The sequence below is a fragment of the Musca domestica genome, unplaced genomic scaffold, assembly GCF_030504385.1.
Source record: "Musca domestica strain aabys unplaced genomic scaffold, Musca_domestica.polishedcontigs.V.1.1 76, whole genome shotgun sequence".
In the NCBI taxonomy this organism is placed as follows: Eukaryota; Metazoa; Arthropoda; class Insecta; order Diptera; family Muscidae; genus Musca; species Musca domestica.
The window spans coordinates 3210179-3237904 of NW_026712396.1; the positions used below are offsets into that span (position 1 = coordinate 3210179).

General features: G+C 34.4%; 5 protein-coding genes across 5 annotated transcripts; all 5 read left to right on the forward strand.

Moving 5' to 3' along the window:
- The first annotated feature begins 571 nt into the window (after positions 1–571).
- Positions 572–27474, forward strand: LOC101896219 (uncharacterized). Its single transcript, XM_059130525.1, has 27 exons — positions 572–758; positions 822–1531; positions 1609–2238; positions 2315–3167; positions 4226–4707; positions 4769–5191; positions 5249–6016; positions 7384–7507; positions 7608–8125; positions 8185–9374; positions 10522–10668; positions 10738–11343; positions 11938–12125; positions 12189–12311; positions 13058–13075; positions 13153–13341; positions 13403–13824; positions 14011–15055; positions 16474–16713; positions 16792–17165; positions 17304–18376; positions 20833–20924; positions 20982–21292; positions 21356–22339; positions 25133–25298; positions 25357–25700; positions 25756–27474. Exons 1-27 carry the CDS (start codon positions 621–623, stop codon positions 26639–26641), a joined length of 13044 nt encoding a protein of 4347 aa, XP_058986508.1. The 5' UTR covers positions 572–620; the 3' UTR covers positions 26642–27474.
- Positions 3991–6457, forward strand: LOC109612090 (zinc finger protein 708-like). The gene is made up of 4 exons (XM_020035814.2): positions 3991–4173; positions 4226–4707; positions 4769–5191; positions 5249–6457. The coding sequence occupies exons 1-4, from the start codon at positions 4039–4041 to the stop codon at positions 6018–6020; spliced, it is 1812 nt and encodes a 603-aa protein (XP_019891373.1). The 5' UTR covers positions 3991–4038; the 3' UTR covers positions 6021–6457.
- On the forward strand, positions 7278–9884 carry LOC101895718 (zinc finger protein 79). Its single transcript, XM_020035808.2, has 3 exons — positions 7278–7507; positions 7608–8125; positions 8185–9884. Exons 1-3 carry the CDS (start codon positions 7367–7369, stop codon positions 9425–9427), a joined length of 1902 nt encoding a protein of 633 aa, XP_019891367.2. The 5' UTR covers positions 7278–7366; the 3' UTR covers positions 9428–9884.
- On the forward strand, positions 10109–12370 carry LOC101896059 (uncharacterized). Its single transcript, XM_005180838.3, has 4 exons — positions 10109–10668; positions 10738–11343; positions 11938–12125; positions 12189–12370. The coding sequence occupies exons 1-4, from the start codon at positions 10536–10538 to the stop codon at positions 12327–12329; spliced, it is 1068 nt and encodes a 355-aa protein (XP_005180895.2). The 5' UTR covers positions 10109–10535; the 3' UTR covers positions 12330–12370.
- LOC101896390 (zinc finger protein 271) lies at positions 20691–22454 on the forward strand. Its single transcript, XM_020035809.2, has 3 exons — positions 20691–20924; positions 20982–21292; positions 21356–22454. Exons 1-3 carry the CDS (start codon positions 20793–20795, stop codon positions 22365–22367), a joined length of 1455 nt encoding a protein of 484 aa, XP_019891368.2. The 5' UTR covers positions 20691–20792; the 3' UTR covers positions 22368–22454.
- Positions 27475–27726: the final 252 nt, after the last annotated feature.

A 27726-nucleotide genomic window follows, 5' to 3' on the forward strand; every position in this document is an offset into this window, starting at 1 on the left:
GCCAAATTATAGCTGACACTCTTACCTTTTCAAAATGCTACAATTTGTGCTAATACCTTTAATGAGTCCAGAGATATGGGCCTTTCCATCTGCATAAACTGATTCTAACCAGTTCATTAAAATTATGTTTTCTATAAAAAAGGGATTATTTTGCGTAGCCGTCGTTGTAATTACAAAAGTTTTCTATATTTGGCACTTTTTGTAAATAGCCGGCCTTTGGCCGGGACTTGACATTTTCTCCTCTGAGTATGTCCGACACCGGCTAACGCGAACAAAAGGTTTCTAAATTTGACACTTTTTGTAAATAGCCGGCCTTCGGCCGGGGCTTGAGATTTTCTCCTCTGGGTATGTCCCGAACACAAAAAAAATCTACTTATTTTTGAAAAAAAAAAAAATTAAAATATTGTACGTATCAGTGTTTCGAAGCGTTAATGTATCTGCCTGTATTCTTCGCCCTTTTTTACTGGGACTTTGAAAAGCCTGACAAACAACCATTAATATTTAATAAAAGTTATTTTTAAAAAATTAAACATACAGACCTATTGTTAAACAAAAATTTATTAATTAAAACAAACGGCTTAATTGCCAATACTAGAAGATTTCCCTTCCACATAGCAAAAATGGAACATGTTGAGGAGGCTTGCCGCGGCTGTTTAAAGAATTGTGTGAATGATTTGGTTAAAATATCAGACATAGCTGTATATTCCAAACCAAGGAAGAGATACATTGATGTACTGAAAGAGTTGGCGAAACTGAAGGTATAAACTGCGTACTTCAAAAAAAAGTTATTTTCATTTATTTCAACGTTTTCTTCCAATTAGACATTTGGTGATCTGGAATGTAACATACCACAAAACTTGTGCTCAGAATGCTGTAGACAAGTATATCAAATGTATTTGTTTGTGAAACAAATACAGCGCACCAATCAAGAACTATCCCATATGTTGGATCTGGTAGATACTGGTGGCGGTCTTGATGTTATGTTCGGGCCCAATAAAGTAAAAATGGATCTTGATCAGGAAATATGCTCTAGCGGTGTAGAAGAACATTTCTTAGAAATAGATGTAAAAGAGACCGCCTCAATAGAAGGGCAACTACCAGTTGAATGTGAGAATGGGATCGAGCAAATTGCGGTGCCTTATGTGGATATATTGAAATCGAACTACGATAATCATGACAACGATGAAAGTGTTATTGAGGAGGAAGAGGAAATATTAAATGAAAACCACTGTGATAATAAATATGAAACTAAGAAAAATACCGATCAACATCTTATTGAACTCCATCAAGATGAACTAATAAGGGAAACAGAGACATACAATTGTAATTCGTGTAATTATTCTGCCAGGACATTGGCGGGTTTGCATTTTCACAAACGTTCTAAGCATGGCAGTGAAACAGATAAATTCAAATGTAAATTTTGTACATATACCAGCATAAAGAAGTTTGATTTATTTTCTCATACAAAAAAATCACATCTTTCGATTATAAAAATTCTTCGAAAACAAAATGATCTGGAAACGAATGCAAAGTACGTATACATAAGTAAGGAGGGCTTTTTTTCTTGTTTATAGCGATTAAATAGTCATCCCTTCTTATAAATTTCAGTGAATCAAATCTTGACTCGGACGTTCCGTCAAACAAATGTATGGAAGACATAATTCAAAGTCTATCCGCAACTCAAAATCAAATCGAAATGAGCACTGAATTCTGCTCCACCGACGATGAACAGTTCATTAGAGACATTCTCTGCATTAAAAGGCGTTCTCGAAAATCACATAAAACTGATAAAACTATGTCAGCTAAAACCCATCCACATTGCCAGGAAATATATCACTCATCTCATGTTGATAATAATGAATTGCTGAACTTTTACGAATCACATACAGCAATCATTTCGATACCTTCGGAAGGAAATATTTCCCAAAACAAAGAGCAAATAAAACAATACACAAATGATGAAAACTCGACAAAACATCAAAGTAATCCCCATATGTTACCCACTAAAACCCAAAAAATGCTACAATGCCAACTCTGTGATTATACCACCAAAACATCTGCTGCATTACATTTTCATAAACGTTCCAAACATGGCACAGATGAGGACAAAATTAACTGTCATTTTTGTCCCTACATAGCCATTAGGAAATATGATTTGTTGCACCACATCATAAAGTGTCATTTGGCCATTGTTAAGTCGATCAAAAGGGAGATCTTGGAGAATACAAGTAGAGCTAAGTAAGTTAATTTAATAGCCTTGAGTATAAGTTTAAGATAAATAGAAGAAAAGAAATTAATTTATTTATAATTTTAGCCATTTGAAGGATACAACCACAGAACCCGACATGATCTCTGAAGATGTTATACAAAATTTAATACACAAACACAAAAATTCTGAGAGTAACGATAAAGCTATTACTGATGAAAGCTTGGAGGCATCTAGCGGCGATGAAACCACTATTCGACAAATCTTAAGAATGAAAAAAAGAGGAACCACTTCTGAGCTTACAAGTTCGCTGCCAAGGCGCTGTGAAGAATGCGGCAATATTTATAAGAATTCAAAGGCTTTACATACACACCGGCGTATGATGCATGTTGAACGTGACTATAGTCAGTGTCCTCATTGTGAGTGTAAATACAAAAGAGCCTACGATTTAAAACTACACATAAAAGCCAAGCATCTGGCAAAGAATTTAAAACCCAAAAACCGCGTTAGAAATGTGGTGCAGGATAAACGTTATATGTGCACCGAATGTTCCTATGTCTGTTCCACATTGACATGTTTAACAATTCACACATATCGTCATCATACCGGCGAAAAACCACATCAATGTGAATTTTGCCCAAAGGCATTTGTCGTAAAAGCTGATCTTAAGACGCATCGTTATATGCACACCGGTGAACGTCCATATAAGTGTCCAATTTGTGCTAAAGGTTTTCGTGATCGAAATCACATGGAAAGACATAGGCGAATACATCTTGATGTCAAGCCATATAGTTGCACTGAATGTGGAAAAGGTTTTACAAAAACATATAACCTAAAGGTACATCAACGAACGCACACAAAAGAACAGAGGCCAAGATGTCAGATTTGTAGTAAATATTTTAAGGATCAAGCGCAATTAAATGTTCATCAAATAAGTGAGGATCATCACGAAGAAGTTATATAACAGATTTAAATTGTACATAAAGTCACAAAGATATTAATAAAAAATGTAATGTGAAAATAAAAACAAAAAGGCGAATAAAGTAAAAATATTAAATAATAGAGTTCAAAATTTTAATTTTGTTAATTAACACTGTAGGTATTAATGGTACCCATCTCATTGTGAATGAGCCAGTAGAAGCCAATAGAAACAGTAAACTTTTTTTGGTTTAAAAAATAAATTCGGGGTTATTTTAATATCTGAAAAAAGCTTAAATTGTCAAATATTAAATTGTTTTCATTAGAAAAACCTCTCCAAAATAACCTACCACAATCCAATAAAGGATTTCGTAAAATAAGGAAATAGGATTTATTGCGCCACATCAAGAAGGGTAATTTGACATCTCCCTTCTAAGGTACTGGAGAAAGGGGAGTAATATGTTGTAAAGTTATATTGTTATCAATTCACTGAGAATTCAGTTTGCAAAATAAACAACTCTAAGACAATAAAGAATTGTTAATCAATGATATATGACTTGTTTTTAATTTTCGTAACTATTTACAGTTGAAGCGTACTTGTACACAATAGTCTGCCTTTTTTCTTTTTTTAATTGATCATTGACTATTACTGAACAAATTTCAAACCTTCAGTTACACAACTGTCAACATTGTTCTTTCAAGTTGCTCTCACTAGAATTTTGGGTAAAGAAACAGATTCCAGTGACAATTTGCAGAAATTATGGGGTAAACGTACAGTCCTAATTATGCTACCGTTAACATTATATTAATATTATATTTGACAACTATAAAGAACTTCGTTTGTATGTTATTAATTCACAGTGAATGTAAAGTTGACTAAATAAATACAAACAAAACAACAAGCCCCAAAAACCATGGAGGAAATTAAACTACGATGTCGTACTTGTTTAAAAAGCAATACTAAATTATGCTCACTATTCAAATTGATTCCCAAATCGAATCCTTCCCAGACATATGACCAGTTTTTAACAGAATATACACAACTCGAGGTAATAACATTAAGTAAGTCTCGCAAAGATGATACAAAATATCTTATTACAGCTCACTATGGAACAAAAAGCTAAAATGCCACAAGGACTTTGCATGATTTGTTGTGGTCAATTTCATCGCATGTACAAGTTTATTAACCAAATTAAAGAGTGCAATCACAAACTCATGGTCATGATAACTGATAATCAATTGGACTGTTTACAAGAAGATGTCATAGATATTCCAAGGGAAGATGCCGTAGAAAATATAGAACAATGTCGAGACACAATAAATACTAACAGAAATCAATGTGATAAAGGTGAAATCGACACAATAGATGAGCCTAACATATCGAAGGACCATGTTCGCACTATCCCAGAAGTAGCAATCTCAAATAATTATAAAACAACAGTTGGCCGGCTACAGTATGAAGAGCACACAGAAATTCTGAATTTAAACCAATATAAACGTAGTACTTATAAAGACAACGTAGAAGCAGATGTCAGTAATTCTCAGGCAGAATTAAATTTCCATGATTTGAACTCCGAGAAAATGTACGTTTTTATTGTAGTGTATTGTTATACAAATAAAATTTTTTCTTTCCTCTTAAAACAGGTGTGCCCGGTTTGACGGCAATTCTTTAAAATGTTTCAATTTGGATAAATCTCTGATAGACATATCTTGTCCACTCTGTGCAAAAGCATTCAAAAGACCCTACCTTCTAAAACATTTGCGCAAGCTACATGGTATAGATCAACCTAGCGCTTTTATGAGACAACACTTGGAAATCGCTACAAAAACCTCAAAGGATAGTTATAAACTTTTTGAGTGCCAGCAATGTGCTTATGTAGCCAAAAGCAAACCGGCCATTAACTACCACAATCGTACAAAACACCCTACCGAAGAGGATAAGTTCAAATGTAAATTTTGTTCCTTCGAATCACTGAAAAAATTGGATTTGGTAGAGCATATTAGGAATGAACATAGAATCGAATTTAAAGCTTTGAAACGGAATGTGAAACAGAGACAAGAAAATGGGTGAGTTTGTTGTGCATTTTTATAAAAACCCAACATTTTAAGAACATTTTTTTATAGTAAATTTTCAGCTTGTTCTGAATCAGAGGATGATGTTGCAAATCTAGAAATAGCACCCAATGAACAAAATTCTCCCTATTCAAGTGAAAATGATGATGAGTTCATAAAAGATATGATAAATATCGAAAGAAAGCATTTAAAGTCAAATGTAATAGATGGTAGACCCATCAGTACGTTGGCAAGAACATGTGATGATTGCGGTAACGTTTATAAAGATTTTCCCTCGCTGTATGCTCACAAACGTTTTGTACACATCAGCGAGGATATGTACAGTGCATGTGTGCATTGTGGCAGAAAATATAAACGTAGCAGAGATTTAAAAAATCATATATTACAAATACATCCCACTGAAACGCACATAGAAGTTATTAAAGATCATACTGCGAGATCAGAAGATACGGCTAAACGTTTTATGTGTTCGCAATGTAACTATGCATCAACAACTACAACACATTTGAAACTTCATATACGACGCCATCATACTGGTGAAAAGCCATATGTTTGTGAAATTTGTGGTAATTCATTTTTAACATCATATGATTTGAAAAAACATAGTTATTTGCATACGGGAGAAAAACCTTACAAGTGTCCAATATGCCCGAAATCGTTTCGTGTTAGTTCGAAGCTAATAAAACATAAACGGGTGCATACCGGCGAGAGACCTTTTAAGTGTAACGAATGCGGAAAAGGATTTACCCAGGAATACAATTTATCAGTACATAAACGTACCCATCTAAAACAGCAGAAGACAAATCAATGTCTTCCAACGTAATATGGAGATTTTAGTGTATTAAATTTAGATATATTTTTCTTGCAAAGAAATAAAAATAATTTTCGACTGGCTTAGATTATGAATCAGGTAAATCGATATGTAGAAGTTATGTAAATAAATGAAATCATGAATATTAAATCTGTATTTTAATAGAAAGTCCTATAATACACCCATGTAAAATATGTGTCGATCGGATCAAAATTAACCAGGATATATAAGTGTATATTAAGTAAAGGATATTTACTCTGTTGTTTAACATTTCGCTGCTAAGTGAAAGATATTAATGCGCTATCAACTTAATGTGAATGCTGGGAATGTATGGCATGGGTAGACAAAACCGATGTCAAACATGTTTTTAAGTCGGCATCAAATTACAGTCCATCACCATAAAGACAAAAGTGATGGATGTTAATAAACTTTACATCGAAATTATACATGTTTATGCATGTATGTTATCCTTACTGTAGAGATTTCTACTAATTAAAGTAGCAAATTATAGACAGATTGATTGATTGGTGGAACTAGTTTTTAAAATAACAAATTACAATTTTAAAGACGAAGTGAAAACAGTTTTTAAAAATTTTAAATTTATCAAGATTTTTTATTTTAATAATTTGATTATAAAGAAAATGTGAATAAGGTTTTAAAAAATTGGTAAGTTTTAAAGTTTTTTATTTAAATTATTTGTTTCTATATAACAGTCAGTACTTCACATATAGTATGTTTACCGGATTTTGCGGGAAAAAACTCTTTTATGGTGATTTATTTGACCTATTTGATTTGACATTTTAAATCCTAAGAGTTTACTAAATTCGGTAAACTGTCTCTGTTTTTTTGATAAATTCAGACATTCACCTCTGATTATAAACCCAGATCATCAGTATTATAATTCAATAGTATCTTAAGGATATTCTCCCTTATCCAATTATTCTGTATATCTTTTAGAAAAACATTAAATGTGATACACAGCCTTCTGTAACTTAACATTCCCCTGTTAATAATTACTCGACTATATGAAAGACATACCCAACAGGTAATTTGCAGTTGGTTATTAGAAATGAAGCTATAATTTGCATTATCATTCTTGTACATATAATCCACAAGTGCAAATTCCCTATTTTTTCTAATTTGCTACAGGTTTTTATTAAAAAACTTAATTCAAAGCGTAACAGTAACATTTGACTCTTTCTACTTAACCTGTAAATTAACATCTCTCTGTTATATGCATAGACTGGCATGCTATCAACGCAATGTGAATGCCCGAGCTAGATGACAATCTGCAATAAATAAAAAATTGTGTATTATCTGAGCTTGATGGAGACGGGAATAAAAATATTGGGCAAAAAATGAGCATAATAAATAGAAATAACAAATGTCGAACATGTTTGAAATCCGGCACCAAATTGCAGTCCATTAGCACAAAGCCGAAAATGATGAAAGTTGATAAAACCTACATGGAATTAATAAATCACATAGCACAAGTTGAGGTGAGTTGTTTGTTTGGCTGGCTGGCTAGCTAGGTAGGTGTATGTGCCAGCCAGCAGCCTGCATAGTTTCTTTGTAATACAAAATTTTATTTTTTTCCAGTTTGATACCGACGATGAACATAAAATGCCGCAAGGAATTTGTTCCATATGCAGCAAGAAGATACGTGACTCGTATACATTTATCAAGCAAGTGCGAAAATGCAATACAATATTCTTAAAGAGCACAATAAATATACCAGATGACAATCCTTTGGATAAATTGGAAGAAAGCTTTGCAACGGAAAATGTATTGCTGGACGAGTGCGATGACAAAAGTATTAAGGAAGAGGTTAATCCCTTTGATGACGAGGAAATGAATGCTCCCAAAAAGGAGGAGGTGGATTCAGATTCAAGTAGCTCCTTTTCGAATGACAATTTTGAGCCTATGCCACCAGATGGCCATGATGATGGTGATGATACCGATACACAGGAGGAATTTATTAAGATTAGCGATACAACTACAAAGGTAAATGTTGTCACGGCTGCCCCTGGACCGCTGCCTTCCTCCACAGTGCCGGATGATGATGTGGCCATCAAGACGGAGGAAAGTGAACAAAAGGATGAGCAAGCCGCAGAATTGTAAGTTGATTGTTTTTGGTTATCCAAGTTTATTTTTGATAAACATTTATTTATTCTAGATTTCCAGAATGTGTATTAAGTGAAAAAGTATTCTCCGATGATGATTCTCTTAGTGATTTGGACTCTGTTAAGGCTGAAGATGATCCAACATATGATCCTTTGGAGAGTAAGACAAGAAAACGAGCCCCTCGAAGCGAAACCCTCGATGAGGATAAAAACTTACCGGTACCATGTGAAGACTGCGATCGAGTTTTCCAAAATGCTAATCTCTTGAAAAGACACAAGAAAGACACACATTTACCGGATGAATTAAAGGTGCAATGTCCTCATTGTCCGGCCAAGTTTAGTAGACGTCACAACATGTACACACACATGAGAACGTTGCATAAAATCGAACCCGTAATAGAACAAAAAGCCAATCCGAAAAAGGAAAGGAACAGCGTTAAATGTGAGCACTGTCAAAAGAGTTATTGCAATAAGTATAAACTTATGGATCATATCAAACGTAAACATGGACCGGATAGTAATCAACCGAAAAAAGAGAAAATAAAACAACCAGCTAAACGTTTCCTATGTGCCCTGTGTGGTTTCACGTGTAACAGTCAGCCCAATTTGGATGTCCACTATCGTAGGCATACCGGTGAGCGGCCATTTAAATGTGATCATTGTGATCGTCGTTTTTATCGCATGTACGATGTGCAAATGCATAATTTGAGTCACACGGGTGAGAGACCCTTTAAATGTACCGTGTGTGAGAAGGCATTCCGGAGATCGGGTAAACTGAAAATTCACATGAGAACCCATACCAACGAAAGACCCTACAAGTGTACAGAATGTGAGAAGGCATTTAAACAATCGAAAGATTTGACGGTGCATAGACGTATTCACACCGGTGAAAGGCCTTATAAATGTAATGTATGTGAGAGTACATTTATCCAGAGTAATTCATTGCGATTACATCAAACAAAGACTAAACATTCAAACGATCCGGTAAATCCAATAAATAATAACAATTCGGCGCCAGCAACGACAAATACTCTAATGAATAATGCCATGAACAACAATAGCGTTAGCAGTAGTTTGTTAAATAACACAAGTTCAACAAATACTGGAAATTTGTCACATAACACAAATAATAATCCTGCACCTCCTCCACCCATGCCCAATACCTCGGCCATTATTCATCCCAATATTCCTACAACAAATAATGCAATAAACAACACCGGCAACATTACCCACAACACCAATAGTAATTCTGGAGACACAAAATATCCCGAAATGCTTATGAATAAAATGTTGTAAAATTTTGTCTAACAAACATACACACACAGACGACATACACATTAACATCGACATTTTATTTTATTTAATAAGATTTTTAATTTTTATTTTTAATGTTTTTAAACTTTTTTATTTAATTTGCTAAAAAATCTTTTGGCATTAGCAATGCAATTTTTATTTAGGCTCATAGTATATGTAAAATGTCATCCCATCATTTTTAATCTAATTTTTAATGACGGCAAATCATTTACTTTTAAATTAAGATCGAACACAAAAACAAAAAATTGTATTATTAGTTCGAAATATGAAAAATGCAACTCATCATAATATACACTCCAATATTTAATAAAAATTCCTTTTTTTAAATGCCACTTTTTACAAGTACTGGATGCTAAGTAAACATTTTGAAAAGTGGAAAAAAAGTATAGATGTAGATTTTTAAGGTAAAATAAAATACAATATAAAGTTTAAACAACAATATTTATTTTTTTCTCCCCGAAACTGCTTACAATTTAAGCAAACACTTGTACAAAACTGGCGATGTATTAGCCATTGATTAAATTTTTATTTAAATATCTATTTGGGTTCGATGTTTACAATTCAAAATAGGACTTTATTTTTTATTATTTATTTCGGAAAACTAAACCGAAGAACTTTCGTGATTTATTTCCTTCTCGATAACTCTTTGACATTATTTCCATAAAAGACCTTTACAGCCAACTCGACTCGACTGCAATTCTATTTTCGTTTTGGATGTTTGTATTTTTAAAAAATTGCCAAAAGAATGTGGGATGCTACCTTATGGAAACAACATAAAGTATTGTGTGCCTTACAAGTTGTTTTTTGTTATGTTTATGTTTTGATATGATCTATTTTTAAACAAGACAAGACAACACGAGGGCAAATCTGTTTTAAGTTTTTTTTTTATTTATTGGGCAGCAAATATTACAAGTTTATAAAAGAACACCCCATATACATCACGGGGGACCACCACCAAACCACTTGAAGAGCAAATAAATGAGTCAGTAAATGCGAATCTTCCCGAGCGGGTGTGTGTGCGTGTGGAAGAAGAGATAATTGTTTGTTTTTTTTCATTCCAAATAAAACATTGGCAGTTTTAAGAGATTCCATGAGGAATATGCCATCACAGTTTGTTAAGGTGTCATTTCTTGTTGTGTGTGCTCTCAATGCTGTGTGGCAGCAAAGTGTTACAATGATCAATGCCAGACCCATTAATATCAAACAAAATCCAACAAATTTAGGTGAAATACAACGTTTAATAATCCAAAAAAAGTTTGAGAATTTATATATTCTGCTGCATTTTTTTCTAGAAACTTCAAACGAAACATTTTCCGCTACTCAAAAACCAGTGACAATAGCCAACGATGATGGTGACGAGCCACCAAGTGAAATACAAAAAGCTGTGTGTACCGTAACGGCTGGCGATGTTAAAGCAAGTGCTGAAGCGGTAACAACAAAAGCCCTTAAAGGAGTTTGTGGGGCAAATGAAATGACAAAATCCTTTAAGGGGTTGGAAGAAAAAATCTTTAAAGAATTGGAATTGTTAGAAGGACGTTTGAAACAAGATTTGGAAAATATTCAAAATTTGCTTATAAGCAAACAAGATGGTTGTAATAGAACAGACGTAACGCCTAGCAAATCGATTGTATTATTGCAACCGATACCTTCGAGTAATACTGAGACGAAAACTGCAACCGCAACAACAACAACAACAGCATCTAAAATCAAAACAAAAAGTTATAGTTCTCCTTTATTCGCATCACAACACCACGCAATGCCAATGTATTCGCCAACATTGCCGCCAGAAAAAAATGGAAAAAGCTTTACCTACCTATGGAGAATTGAAAATTTTACCAAGAAAATTGAAAATAACAGTGATGTTACTATACAAACAAGTCCATCGTTTTCCATTAAGGGTAAATATATTACTAATTAACAAATGAAATATTAAAGGGTTAAATATCTAGGCGGTCCAGTGAGTTACTATGACAAAGTAAAGTAAAGAACAAAGAAAAAAGGAAAAAATAAGAAATAGGATTATAAGACATCTAAGAAGATATAAGCAGGATCTGTGCAGGGAGGTACTCAAAAAATAATTTCTAAACCATTTTCCATTTAAAATATACAAAAAGTGGCCATTTCAAAGAACCTACGTCCCCGGTCCTGTGAATGCCAGATGGAACCGCGGGAACGTGTTCTTGTATGGTTGTAGATCCAAGACAAACAAGTAGAAGAGATTACCAACGATTTTGTTGTTTCCAATTGAATGTTTCTAATAATTGAGTTATAAGAAGAGAGGTCTGGAGGGAATAAAACTCCTTTTTTCCTTATATTTATCCATTTAAGTTTGAAACGTACAAACTATACTAGATTCAAACTTTAATTTTTATTAATAAGTTATTGCATTTCTTAGTATTTCTAATTTAAAATTTAAGAATTCTATATAAATTTAAGGATTCTTTGTTATTTGTTTATAAATTGTATTCCTATTATAATACCCTTTTTTGCAGGCAAAAATCTAAAAGTAAAGGCTTCCTTTCAACATTTGCATCGTGATTTCCTTTATCTACAATTGATTGATGTTTCCGCTTCGCTACACTCGTCATCAGCTGGTAATAGTGTTATTTTGGATACCGGTGGTCTCTTTAAACAAATCACTAATGGCAATTTAAAATATAAAATGTCTATAGTTGCCCAGGTTTGTTACATTTTCCCCATTATTTACAAAAATAAATAAATATTTACTAAAATTTCATTTCAGAATTCGCAAAATGGCAAAGATCTAGTCTCGCAAGAATTTGATAGTCATGAAAGTGGATTTTTAATACCAAACAGTGCATTATTGGATAGTCCATTTATCAAAGATGATTCGTTACTAATAAAAGTTATACTTTATTTATAGAAAATTTTGAGACTTTTGGTGGCTAATTGGATAAAAGGCTGTACACATAACAAATCCATATACGTCAAATGAAAAACACTTATAGGATATTGATACTACAAGTTCACTCGATATAGTGGTGTAAACGTAATCCAAGGAAGAACACTTGAAGACAAATTGGGACAAGACGAAAACAATTATTATAGAATGCTTCTTATGTACTCATTTTTGAGGGTCTGAAATGAGTTTTGTTTTAGATATATCAATTGCTATGACATTCCACAATCAATAAAATGTATAACTCCGAATATGGTGCATATGTCACACACGTTTCACAAAGTACACATTTTTCTCAGTGTAATCAATGTAAAGTGGTTGAGGTTACCATTCACAGTGAATGAATTTATGGAATAAAATTTCAAAGTATGCAGAGGGTTATCCAATCTTTCTAAGGCTGTAAATAGTAGATTCATATTTTCTTTGGATATAAGATGGACATATGCATTTACTTTTATTCTCCATAAGAGAGCAAATATCGTTAGTTTAAAAATGAAATACAAATCGATGTAAAATGTGTGTTAATCAGTTACAGTGAATGTCTTAATGGAATAAAATATACAACTGGATAGCTATTTGTTGCGCAATTTTCAACATTGGGAAATTGGTGATCATTACATGTTCTTCATATGTACATTCTAAACAAATAGCCGACATTCACATTTGTTGAATTTTAATCTTTTTCTATCTAGAACAAGAAATCGAATAATGTAAGTCTGGACATGGTATAACCATCAATTAATCGATAAGCCAAAAGTCGATTTACTTATTCCTATAAGAAAAATAGGAGAGAGAAGAAAAACAATTTCCAACAATAAGAATATATTTAAAAAATATGAGCAAAACTAAAATAAACAACAAATGTCGCACTTGTTTAAAGTCAAATTCTAACTTAAAACTCCTGAGTACCAAACCGAAAACATCACACATCAACAAATCCTATAAGGAGTTAATAAAATTCATAGCCAATGTGGAGGTGGGATGAACATTTGTTTATGTTGTTACCAAGAGGTGCAATCTAATAATATCCTTTCTAGATTGAAGCAGATGAAGATGGCGAAGCAAATGGCAAAAAATCACAAGGCATATGCTGTAGCTGTTGCAAAAGGATACGTGAATCGTATGCCTTTATCCAGCAAGTTCGCAGGTGCAATAAATTGTTTCTCAAGGGTTCCCTAAATGCCACAAGACAAGAGAGAACTTCACAAGCGAAAAAGGAATTGGACGATGAGAAAATAAAAAAGGAAATCGATGAATTTGATGAGGGCACATGGAAAAGCTCAATAGCTGCACCCAAAGCTGAGGTACATCAAGATTCCTGTAGCCCCGTATCGGATTATAATTTTGATCCACCTGATGCAACGGATAGCGATACACAACAGTCCGAACATAAAGATGAATCGTGCAAAGATGCAGCCATCAAATCAGAATTCGAAAATACAAATGTCCCTGATGTGTTGTAAGTTCATTTTGTATTTTTCTTAAATCAAAAAATGCAATCATTCATTAGTTGGAAACACCCTGCCATTTTTTAATCTTTCATTGAATACTGAACTCTCCGAGAATTGATTCTTACTTCATATATTTTTGAATCCTTTCCTTAAGAAATAATAACGAACTACTTTTCCTTTTGCTATTTTTTAAGGCCACCGCTTTGTTTGCTAAATGAACCTGCCCTTGCCGAAGAGAAAATAATCTCCCCCAATGAAGATCCAAGCAACAATCCCGAAACAGACGATTCTGAAGAAGATCTAAGTACATTCGATCCATTGGATGACAATGAAATAAATAAAGATGGGGATGAAGATGAACAAGACAAGCCACCTGACGATGGAGAAGATGACGAGCAACCTATAGATGAAAAATTACTACCCGTACGATGTGATGAATGCGAAAAAATATTCCCCAATTCAATACAATTGAATCGTCATAAGAAAGATACCCATGTACCGGATGAATTGAAGATACAATGTCCCCATTGTCCGGTGAAATTTAGTCGTCGTTATAATATGTATGCCCATATGAGAGCATTTCATGAAGCCGAAACGGTACGAGAACATCAAATACAACCCCGGAAATTAACCAAAACCGATGTCTGTGATCAATGTAATCGAGCCTACAGTGACAAGTATAAACTAATGGCTCACATTAAAAACAAACATGGTCCGGACAGTAAACCGAAAAAAGAGAAAAAGCCTCCCAAGCAGTATTTATGCACGCTGTGTGGTTTAATTTGTAGCAGTCAATCGAATTTGGATATACATTATCGACGACATACAGGCGAAAAACCGTACAAATGTGACTTTTGCAGTCGTGCTTATGCACGACTCTATGACGTGCAGGTGCATCGCCGTGTCCATACGGGAGAGACACCATTCAAATGTACGATATGCGAAAAGGCATTCAAAAGATCGAATAAATTAAAAATACACATGCGTACGCACACCAATGAACGACCCTACAAGTGCACCCAATGCGAGAAGGCATTTAAGCAATCGAAAGATTTAAATATACACAAACGGACACACACCGGAGAAAGACCTTACAAATGTAATGTCTGCAATAGCACATTCACGCAAAGTAATTCTTTAAAACTACATCAGACTAAGACCAAGCATCTGGAAATGCTGAATAATCAAAAGAACCAGTTGACAAGTTATGATTATCCAGTAAATGAAGTTGGAACGACGACATAAGGAGGACAGAGTAAATTGCCCAGCTTGAAGCTGAAAAGAATGGCTAAAAAGCGTAATGATTAGATATGGGTATTTAAAACTACAAATGAAAAGATTCCATATAAAACTTAGCTAAGGAACAAGGAATCACTTATGTAAAAATGTCTCGATCGGCTGAAGATAGCACCCTGGAAATTTTGGAACCAGTTTTAACTATCCCGAGAAATACAAAACCTCCGGAAGAAATATGTTGTCTGGGTTTGATTTTTGTATGGCGTTCCATTCCCAATACAATAATAAAGGTTAATATTTATTAGTCCTTTATATAACCAACAATATTGGCAATAATATAATAATTTATATTTAGAATAAGATTTATTAAGATCTAATAAAATTATGATTGATCTTTTCATACACAAAGGCGTACATTTTAAATAGTGAGTTGTACTAAGTATTTTCGGTATTGCATCAAATTTCAAAAGCAACTCAAAAATACCAAAGTAGGCAATTCTTCAATACCAAAATCCAACATGAACTTTAAAATTCTGAAAAAAATATACATCCTTGGGGTGGTTTTAAACCCCTTGGTCGGCAGGCAGTCAGCAAAGTTAAGAGTGCATAAAGTACTTCGAAGAAGCTATGAGGACAATCCCATAAACTGGGAAAAATCTAAGCTGCTGCCGATGAGTCTATTAAATTTCCCAAATTATACAATAAAAGGTCAGACGAAACCTTGAACTCATTCTTACAAAACTTACTTCAAGAAGGCCAAAGTGGGTTTGAGGTTTGCTTTAGTGAGTCTGCAAAATAAGAAAATCCAAAACCAGAGAATTCATTTTGATTTTATAGACAAATATTGTGCCATAGCCCATCCCGAAAAAACGGATGGTGAAAGGTCGTGAAACAGCGATGTATTTTTTTTTAAAGTAAAGAAAATTAGTCAATTGAACTAACTGCCGACCGATTAGCCTATCTTCCATTCTGCTGAAGTCCTTGGAATGGTTACTAGACTTGGAAATTTATTATCGTTTAATATAATTTTATCAAAGAAAACTCGTTTAAAATTGTTTTTTTGGTGGTGGCTCTTTTATCGATAATATAGATAATCCTACTTACATTTAATTACATAATAAAATTTATATATATCAAATTAAAAAATTGGGGTCTAGAATTCTTGCTCACATATAACAAGAAGGTCTTCGTATTTGTAACGGACCATTTTTTAAATTCCACTATAAAAACATTAGCATTTGTGTTGTTAAATTCCATTAAAAACAAATACATACCAACTTTTCACATTCACTGTATAAAACAGCTGACTTCTGTTAACATATTCTCCCTGTTGTAAATAAACAACCCCACACCCCATTTATTTGCCCCATAAACAAACAGACTCGTTGTTTTTGTATCAAGTGTCAAATGCAAGTATCTGATATCTGACAGTTTGTTATAAAAAAAACGCAAAACAACAAAATACATTTGTTTGTTGTAAACAATATAAATATGCAAAAAATATGAATAAACAAAATAATAAAAACACCGACGACAAGTGTCGCACTTGCCTGAATAAGAATAAAACTTTATATGCATTACAAAAAATGGCCATTGAGGAGGAGTCGCCATCAAGGGAATTAAGCTATGGTGAACTCTTGAAGGAAGTTATAAATATAAGTGTAAGTAAAGGCAATACTTTATAATAGAAAGTTTAAATATTTATTTGTAACTCTAACTTCAATTGTCTTATTTTACAGATGGAGGATATCGAATGCACGGAAATGCCTCAATTTATCTGTGCCTGCTGTTCACGTAAACTCAAGTCATCCCACGCTTTCATAAGACAGGCCAAGGAGAGCCATGAAATTTTAATGTCCACGTTGAAAAAAGATGGCATGGATGAAACATCTACCCTGGATTGTCTACAGGAATCACAAATTGATATAGAAAAGTGTCTGGAAATAAAAATGGAAAGCGCTGACGACAACGAAGATGATGTGGTGAACAAGGAAATGGACAGTGTTCGATGCAACAAGACTGAAATAGACATTTGCCGAAATCCAGTTGATTCAGTCCCACCTAAAGATGAGGAAAATGTAAAAGTCCCCTCTGGCGAAATTGAAGATGAAATGTAAGAAATATCCAAGAATGAATTTTGGAAAAAGTTAGGCAATTGGATTTAGGCTGCCAATGTAGATGGGAAAAGGGCTAGATTCAAAATTCAGTAAGCATAAGTATTTGCAACAACTTATTTTTTTGTCACTTTCAGACCCATACCCAATGATGACATTGACTTTGATTCGGATTCATCGAAAATGAACGGAGCAGACTTTTCCGATAGTGACTGCAATAACGAAGACGACGAAGTAGATCCCAATTGGCTGGCAAAGACTGACACGACTTCCGCTAGTGATAACCTCACGGGGAAAAAGAAAAGAACATCAAAAATAAGAGAATCATTGGAAGAAGCCATTGCAGTGCCATGTACCCAGTGCAAAAAAATATTTACAAATGCCAAAGTATTGGCCAGACATCTAAGGAATACTCATGTACCCGAAGAACAGAAGTGTTCATGTCCCTTGTGTGGTATAAAATTTACACGTTCATGTAATATGTTCAAACATATGCGTACCCAACATGATCCGGATACAGTGAAAAATCTCCTACCGGCCAGTGAAAAAATGCATCAATGTGATAAATGTCCACAGAAATATGCCAAAAAGAAACATCTGAATAATCACATCAAGGCAAAACATAGTAATGACCAGGAGGCGGGCGAAAATTCTGATGAGGCAGATAATAAAAACAACAAAGCGGAAGATCGTTCATTGTGTTCCATATGTGGTTGTTCGTTTTCCAAAAAAGCATATCTTATTGTTCACATGAGAAAACATACGGGAGAACGACCGTTCCAGTGTGATTTATGTGAGCGGGCATTTGCCCACAACTCTGAATTGAAATGTCATCGACGCATCCATACCGGTGAGAAACCATACAAATGTAAGCTGTGCGAGAAGGCCTTTAGGGTGTATAAAAAACTTGCCACCCATATGCGTTCTCATACCGACGAACGACCCTATAAATGTAATCAATGTGAGAGAAGTTTTAAATATTCAAAAGATCTAAATATTCACAATCGAATACATACCGGCGAAAGACCGTATTGTTGTCCAGTGTGTGGCAGTACTTTCACACAAAGTAATTCTCTGAAAGCTCATCGCATGAAATTGGGTCACATGGATGATAATGTAGCAACAACAGCGCCAAGTGCCGGTGCATCGTCATCCGTAACAAGTACATCAGCACCAGCGTCATCATCAGTCCCATCATCAATAAATCATTTACTATCATAGGATATATAAACTTATATGCATGTATTGTGTAGATATGTAGTTTAAGTGTAGTTTTATTACTATTAAGAAGAAAGGTAAATTTCCCGTATTATGCATTTAAAAAATAAAACTTCAAAAAACTGATTTTTTATAAATACAATTTTAGTCATCTTCTTTTATTTTATCTTTTATTTTACCTTTCACTACACTGTGGTATAGATTAAGGATCTAGAATTACCTCTTAAGTCGACATTATGCATGTCCTCATTTCTACCTAAAAATCTTTACCCGTTTTCAAATTTATTTTACACTAAGTGTGTACTATCAGCTCAAAAGACAGAACTCAGTCCAGAAGCAAATCTGACGAATTTGGTGGAATCGTTCAGACTTAGCTGTAGTTCTGATATTCGGTACAGGTATCAGATATAGCCTCGCAATATTTATTTATTATATAATTTATAAATAAATTTACAAAGTATAGTTTCAAGGTGCCGGATAAATAGATCACTTGGATAGCCTGGAAATATATTTGCCAATTGTTGTCGAGATCGGCTCAGATTTAGATATAGCTTCCATATAGATTTTCACCATAATAATTTCAGTCAATAAGTTTGAATTTCACAACATACGATCAAGTTCTTAATGGAACAAAGTTGGTTAGTTTGTACAAAACGATTCTGACATAGTTATAGCTCCCATAAATCCAGGGTGAAATGAAAAACTGCAACCAACTTCAGACTGCTGTCATTTCTAAGCCACTCGTCCGACAACTGTTAAAATTATTCCAGTGACAGCTCATTATACTGTTTATAAGCGTACAAAAGCATTTTGGTAAGAAAAAAAGTTATTCGTGATAGAATTCAAGCGTAATAGTGAGAGAAAATCACAAGTGGCTATCGTTAGAGCACTCCAGCATTTAAATGTGAATAAATCTTTTGTGTCTCGTACCATTGCTCGTAACGTAGCCCGACGTCAAGGAAGTGGACGGAAGAAAACAGCAACATCAGTAGAAATGGTTCGAAAAGTAAAGAAGCGACTTTATCGAAACCCGTGTCGCAGTGGCCGAAAAATGGCTCTTGAGCTGAACAAATCGCAATATTCCATTCGGCAAATATTAAAAAATGAGCTCGGGGTAAAGCCATTGAAATTCCAAAAAGTGCAAGAACTGACACCGCAACAGAAAGAAAATAGACTCGGACTCAAAAGAGCTAAAGAGTTGCTTCGCTTGGCCGAAAGTGTTGAACTGCCGAATTGGTTTTCTCCGATGAGGAAACATTCATTGTCCAGCAGTCCAGTCCAGTCCAGCAAACAAAATGATCGTGTTTACTTGCCAAAGAGGTCAGCTGAAAATGTACAACTTCGGTTGGCCACCAGAACTCAAGCGCCGGCCGTGGTGATTGTGTGAGCCGCCATAACACCCGATGGTCGCTCTCAGCTCGTATTAATCGACAGTGGCATCAGAATAAAGGCCGAATATTAGCGCGAAAATATTCTGGAAGGTGTATTAAAGCCTTGGGCACGCAAACATTTTGGTCGCAGACCTTGAATATTCTAACAGAACTCAGCACCATCGCACTCAACACGCGCCACCTAAGAATGGTTACAAAATTCTTCGCTTCATTTCCAGCGCAGAATGGCCACCAAAATCTCCGGATACCAATCCGATGGACTATTGTGTGTGGAGTATTTTGGAAAGCAAGGTTGGCACTAAAAAATACCAGTGTCGATCACCTCAAGCAAGCGCTTCGCCGTGAATAGCCAAAATACCGCAGAGCAACATTCAGACAGGGTGGGACGGCCATTATTCGTGCCAAATGCGACCAATTCGAACAAATCTAAACTTATTCTAAAATTTTATGCTATTTCCGACAAAATTATTTGCATTTATTCAATAAAATTAAAAAAAGAAAAAAATTATGGCGTTGTTGCAGTTTTTTATCTCACCCTGTATTTTTATACAAGACAAGTCAGACATGTAGGAAAATATTAATTGGTCGTATATAGGCCAGTAAGACCCACTAAAAACATCTTAGTTTATTTATTTTCTTATTGGAATCCAATTGTTCTACTGATAAAGGACAAGTAGTCCTCCTTATCAAAAAACACTGTGTATTTTTATAAAAGGCCAATAGATCGTGGCGTAGGATGTTAATACGTCCCTTTCCACAATACCATCTTACATCCTTAAGAATTTCAACTTCAAGACCTATCCTACCCTTTGTTTAAGTCTCCCCCTTTTAACAGGTTTTGTTATGGATGAGAAGTAGACAACAACAAAACATATGTTATTGCTAAATGTAAAGAAGAAGCATTTCAAAAGAAAACAAGATTATACCAACAAAAAGCAAGTTTCGCTGCCAAAAGGAAATAACGTTTAAATAGTTTACTTCTAATTTAAATAATTTAATAAGGTATTGGATATTGAAATGAATAGAAATAAATGTCGAACATGCCTTTGCCTGGCAGATGATTTAGAATCCCTTGAAGAAATTGTTGTTATTGACCAATCCCTGTCGCTATCATATGCCCAACTATTGAAGGATGTAACAAGTATTAATGTAAGCATGATTGATGTCCATAAACTACAGCTTTAAATGAATATTGTGTCTCCTTAGGTGTTGGCCGATGCAGATTCAGCCATAATGCCAAAATCTATTTGCCAATCTTGCTCGGAGAAACTCAAACAATCCCATGGATTTATAAAACAAGCCTGGTCGGCCAATGAACAATTACAGAGCTTACTAAAGAGCTCTGAAACATTAGATTGCTTACAAGAGTCTGAAATTGATATAAATAGCTGTTTGGAAATAAAACTAGAAAATAATGAAGACCTGGTGAACGACAAGAAGGTAACGCCCGGAAAAGATGATAAAGGGTGCAATTTGGCAGATAATTTAAATACCATTGAGGACAGCAATAGAGATGAGTAAGTGGCACATAAAATCTTCTTATATTAAGTTTTTAATAACAATAATAATTTGGTTTCCAGCTCAATCTTCAGCCCAGAGATGGAGGATAGTTTAGCAAAAACCGAATCTGATATTTCGGAAAATACGAATGCTAATGAGGAGCTGTTAACATCTGATGCCATTAAGGAAAAATCGAAACCAAAATCAAATACAAAAAATAAAAAACCCTCCACCAAGAGATTAGAAAGCAAAGATATCAAGGATGAAGACATTGCAGTGCCATGTTTACAGTGCAATAAGATTTTTAATAATTCCAAAGAATTGACAAGACATCTGCGCAACACCCACCTGCCGGAGGATCAAAAATGTGCTTGTCCCTTGTGTGGCATAAAGTTTACACGTTCCTGTAACATGTACAAACACATGCGTAAGCTACACGATCCAGAATCGGTCAAGTCTTTGTTGCCCACTAAAGAGAAACCCTTTGAATGTGATAAATGTCATCGTCGATATACACAACAGCGTCAATTGAACTTCCACATTAAAGAGAAACATTCAAATGACCCAGATAATACCCAGGACTCCAACTCGAGCAATTGCAATGATAAGAAGAAAAAGCCGGATGTACGACCCCTGTGTTTTGTATGTGGCAGCTCATTTTCTAATAAAGCCCATCTAATTGTCCACATGGCAAGACACACGGGTGAAAAACCCTTCAAATGTGATCTTTGTGATAGAGCCTTTCCTCGTACATCCGATTTGACGTCACATCGTCGCATACATACGGGTGAAAAACCATTTAAGTGCAAATTGTGTGAAAAGGCTTTTCGTGTCTCAACAAAATTAGCAACACACATGCGTTCCCATACCAATGAACGACCCTTTAAATGTAAACAATGCGAAAGAAGTTTTAAATATTCCAAAGATTTGAATATACACAAACGGGTGCATACCGGAGAACGACCTTATTGTTGTACTGTCTGCGGCAGTACATTTACACAGAGTAATTCGTTAAAAGCCCATCGTATGAAATTGGGTCACATGGGGGTGCAGGAGGAGCCAACGTCACAAATAATGCATTTTATTAGTTGAATAAAATAGATTTTAAAATCAAACGAAACAGTGCATTTTATGACTTTGAAAAAGCTTAAATATAAAATCATATCAAAAATATACTTGGGGGCATAGCTATATCTGAATCGAAATGGTCCAAATTTCCCAGACTTTACTATAGTCAAAACTTGATCGTATATTAGATAATTATATGTAAATGATTCACCAACAAATGTGAATCATTTACATATAATTAAATAACTTGTATAAGAAGACCCGGTGCTGGTCTTCAGTAAGAGACTTTCTGGTCTTTTATATGAAGACCTTCTAGGCTTCTATATGAAGAACTTCTGGTCTATATAAATAAGATCATTCTTGTCTATCTGAAGATTTCCTGGTCTTCAATAAGAAAATATTAGGGTCTTCTATAAGAACAACTTTGGGGTTTCTATTACAAGAAATAATGATCTTCTATAAGAAGACCCTCTCGTTTTCTATATGAAGATTTTCTGGACTTCTATAAGACCTTCTGGTCTTCTATAGGAAGTCCTTCAAATTGACCAGTATCATATAACAAACATGAAAGAACTTCTCGTCGTGAAAAACATATTCCGCTAAAATTAAGAACCATTGATGAGTTAGATGTAGTGGAAATATCTTTGCTTGTGGCATGTAATTTGAATGGAGTTTTGGCAATTCGGAATGGCTGAATGAGACTGAATGCAGGGTCTGAAAGACAGGGGTTCTATTGATATCGCAGACGACTTTCAGTTAAAATGATTCTACAAAACACCATGCGACAGCTCTTACAGCTTCTTTGCAAAGTAAAGATCCTACACTCAGTTATGCAAATGATCGTTGACTGTTGGTCGGTTGTCTTGTAGCGTAGGAGATCGTTGGCTCAGTAAACGCCTTCCTGTTTATACATTTTCCTTAGAGCTATAGATTAAAGGATCGTAATCGACCATGCTCCAGACGTTTCGTTATTTTCTTATAACAACCGAAAATACTTTTTGGATCAATCCTATTTATAAGGTCGGCCGGGGGAAGTGATGTGTTCCGACGTCAAGAAATATCTTAACTATGGGTGATTCTTCTCGACTCTACGTATTTCCCTTAAGACCATCGGTTTCATTATCTTATCCGCTATGTTTGAGGATACCACATCGGTTAATTTGATGATTTCATATTCATATAATATTGCTGAACACTTTCCCTTCAAGATTAGTATTGGTAATGGCACCGGTTGTCTGCACTAGACTATGAATGAAAAACTATTCAAATTAGTTAAAATTATTTAAAAATACTTCTTTTTTATTTGATTTTTTTTCCAGAGGTATTTATTTTTACCCTGATTCCGGGAAACTATTTTTTTGTTTTTTTTTTTTTTATTTTTGGGACGGAGCCGGGACTTCAGATTTTTGCCCCGAACGTCCGAGTTCAAGACTCCGGCTAGACAGGCATCGATTTACCTATCCAACAGGTGGTCACATAATGGTTATTAAAAGCGGTTCGTAAGTTATAGTCAAATTATCAATTTTTTATACCCGTATTTTTTTTTACAACCCCCAAAAGATCGAAAAATTGGCCCATGATGTGGGTCGACTAAATTGATGCCAAATTATAGACGACACTCTTTCCATAATGCTGCAATTCACGGGTCCAGAGATATTACTAGTATAACTAAAACTTGTTTTTTATTAAAAATCCCCACCCCAAAAAGTTTCAAAAAAAAAAAAAAAACGAAGAGTTTTTACTAAAATTGAGTTGTTTCAAAACACATATTATAACCACATCGCGTTGTGTAAGAAAACAGTTAAAAAATAAACATATTATGCACAAATTTTATAATTTTCGTTTTTGACACATCAGTGCTCTCAAGCGCTCATACATCCACCCATGGTACAATGATATCAAGGTAGGGCAGAACTACCATATGATTTTAATTTGTTTATTTTCTTGGCTTAATATGTCATCTTTATTAGTTTATGTATGTGTTTTCTTTTCAATAACAAAAAATTGTTCAGAAAACATTCAAATTCGGTTGTTTTCAAAATGTTTATTTCAACGTATGCATCGACAAAATCTAGAGTTTTTGTAGGGAAATAATCCTTTAGAGATATATAGTACATGAATTTGAAAAGAAGTGTTGACCTTTCATACAATTATCGCGGTTTTCAATGATTTATTCAAAATAAATGCAACAAGTTGTTTGATTTTTTATTGTTTTGATACTAATTCTGACATTACAAGCCAAACAGGTAGACCTCTATACTTGCAATTTTTTCAAAGTTGACCTACCTTCTCTTCATTGTACCATGCATCCACCTGTATTCGGCTTAAGTTGACTTTAGGGGCTATGCTCGGGTTGACTTAAAATTTTTACCACGTGTAGATCTTTTTAAACTGATTACAGCAAATTATTATTATATATTATTTGAAAGCTTATGGAAATACCTTTCTAACAAGTGGTCATATGACAGGTTGGTTTTAATCGGTTCTTGAGTAATATAAAAAAAATGGAATTTTTGTATCGGAACTTTTTGAAAACCACATAAAAAGTCGAAAATGGGCCCATTATGGGATATTATATCAGGTTAAAAATACCCACCTGCGTTAAAAATTTGAAACTTGATCCGAGCAGGACCCCGAAACTCAACATGCTCCCTTTTTCGATTTGTAGATCCCTATTTAACGAAATTTCCTTCAATTGTTTTGCTAAACAAAATAATTTGCTCCTTTCGACCTCTTTCCGGAATACACAGTTTTCTTAAAATCGAAACTATATAATAAATATAATATAGGATGGCAGTGGCAATATCGGAAGAGAATTTGTATCAAAGATGTCGAGCTTGTTTCAATCAAACAGAAGGTTTACAGCCACTATGCAAAAAGATTCATTATGTTTATGGTGGAGAGAAAATTCACACGACATACTGTGACCTATTGCAGGAACTATTAAATATAGATGTAAGGATCAACAAATTGTAAATAATCCTAATTATTGCACAAATCTCTGAATTTTTAGATAAAATCTGATAATGAAACTACTATAAGCCAATTTATTTGTTCCCAATGCATACGAAAGTTGATGTCTTCACATTCCTTTATAAAACAAGTACAAGCAATTAATGGGAAATATTTACAATTCATAAAGGATATCATGTACAAGCAGTCTGAGGACAAAACTGAAGGTGAAATAAAAATGGAAAATGAGGAAGATGATGTAGAAGGTGAACTGTATGATTATAGCAATTTGGAATCCATTATGGAAGTATCGTTAAAAATAGAACCAATTGAAAATCCATTGAGTGTTGTATCAAAGGAATGTGATAGTGAGTCCGAGTATCAGGATTATGAGGCCAACATAATGTAAATTTAATTTCAAAAGTTTAAAACAATTTCTCACCATACTTCTATTTTACAGCCCTTCTATTATAAGTACTGAAGATGGAGAAAAGTCCAAGAACTATCCATATGATTGTGCTGATGTCGCAGTAGCATGTCCACAATGCAAAAAAGTTTTTAAAAACACTAAAGATTTAAACTTCCACCTGGGAAATGCACATGTCCCGGAAGATAAAAAATCAGTCTGTCCCATTTGTGGTAGTAAATTTTCACGTTCTTATAGTATGTACTATCATATGCGTACCCAACATAGTTCAGAGACAGTGAGCGGATTTTTACCATCTAGAGACAGACGTTTTCAATGTCAACGATGTCCCCGCAAATATTCCAAGCAGAAATATTTAAATTGGCACATTGCAGCAAAGCATAGGGGCAGTGAAAATGAATCCCTCAAACAGAAAATAAGCCAAGAAACGCAAGCTACCAAAGATGAGAGCACAAATACTGCCACCACATCAACAACTCGCCTCCTTTGCTGCATTTGTGCCAGTTCATTTGTAAACAAAACCCAACTGACCATACACATGCGGAGACACACCGGTGATATGCCGTTTAAATGTAATATGTGCGACAAAGCATTCCCACGCAGAGCTGAATTGACATATCATCAACGTTTGCACACGGGCGAAAAGCCATATAAATGTAAACTATGCGAAAAAACTTTTCGGGTATCGACTAAATTGAAGGATCATATGCGATCGCATACCAATGAACGACCGTATAAGTGTAAAGAATGTGAAAAAAGTTTTAAATATTCAAAGGATTTGAATATTCACAGACGCAGACATACTGGGGAACGACCATATTGTTGTAACGTTTGTGGTAGCACTTTTACACAAAGTAATTCACTGAAAACTCATCGTGTGAAATTTGGTCATGTGGCGGAGGCAATGCCGCAAACATGAAAGTCATCTCAAATATCCTGTCCCGGAGGAGAAATAAATGAAGAGGATAAATAATGTTGGTATATTTAAAAGGAAAACAGCAAGAGACACATGGCCACAATTATTTTTACAGGTGTTTCCAATAGGATCTTTAAACGAATAATGGATCTGTAGTTAGTGTACTTCAAGTACATATTCGTACTTGAACCAATTACAACTATATGAGATTGATGGGCCAGAAAATTTTTCTATGTCAAAGCGTAAGCTATTTCTTGTGGTCTATGTCAGATCTTTTTCATGTCTCTTGCATCAATCCATTGAAGCGAGTAGAGAGGCAGGCTGACTCTCCTTGAAATGTTTTCGGTGCATTACATTTAGGCATAAAAAATGTACATTCGGAATCTGAAATATACTTATAATAAATACAGAAATAAAAATTCCAATTGGATTACTCAATGCCTTTATTCGAAAATGAATGCAGCAAAAGTTTTAGAATTATTTTCGTCCCTGAGAAAGGACTACCAGCTTGCTGTCCAAAAAATAACACCTTTGCAAAAATTGCAACTACAATAAGGAAAGTCATTAATTGGTAGATACTGCCAGAACGAATACTTTTTACATCTCATGATCTGCAATCCGTTGCAATTATAATATAATTTGCTGGGTGTATCTACATCTAAATCGATTTCAATTGAAGTTAGATGACTTTGTTGTTGAGGTAGAGACTTGGAAGAATAACATGGCAGAGCGATAAAAGTGTTATCTTGATTGAAAAGAATGGTCGTGTATGGGGCAAACTTTTATGAGCTACATCTGAGCCAATTTGCACAAAAATCTAGCAACAATTCGCAGATTTTTAATTTTTTTTTTATTTGGAGTACTTTATTTTTCTAGGGTAAGATAGTTCTTTTTTAAATAGTAATGATTTACAAATGGGTCTTACGCCTAAAATTACATGTAAAATAAAATACTGAAAAGTAACGGCAGTGGGTTCACAAAATATTACCTAGTTTAATGCTGACACTCTAACGTTTCCAAAAAGATTATGCGTGTATTATCTTTCTTGAACTCAGTGACAAGAGTCTATCAGTCTTAGAACCCGAACA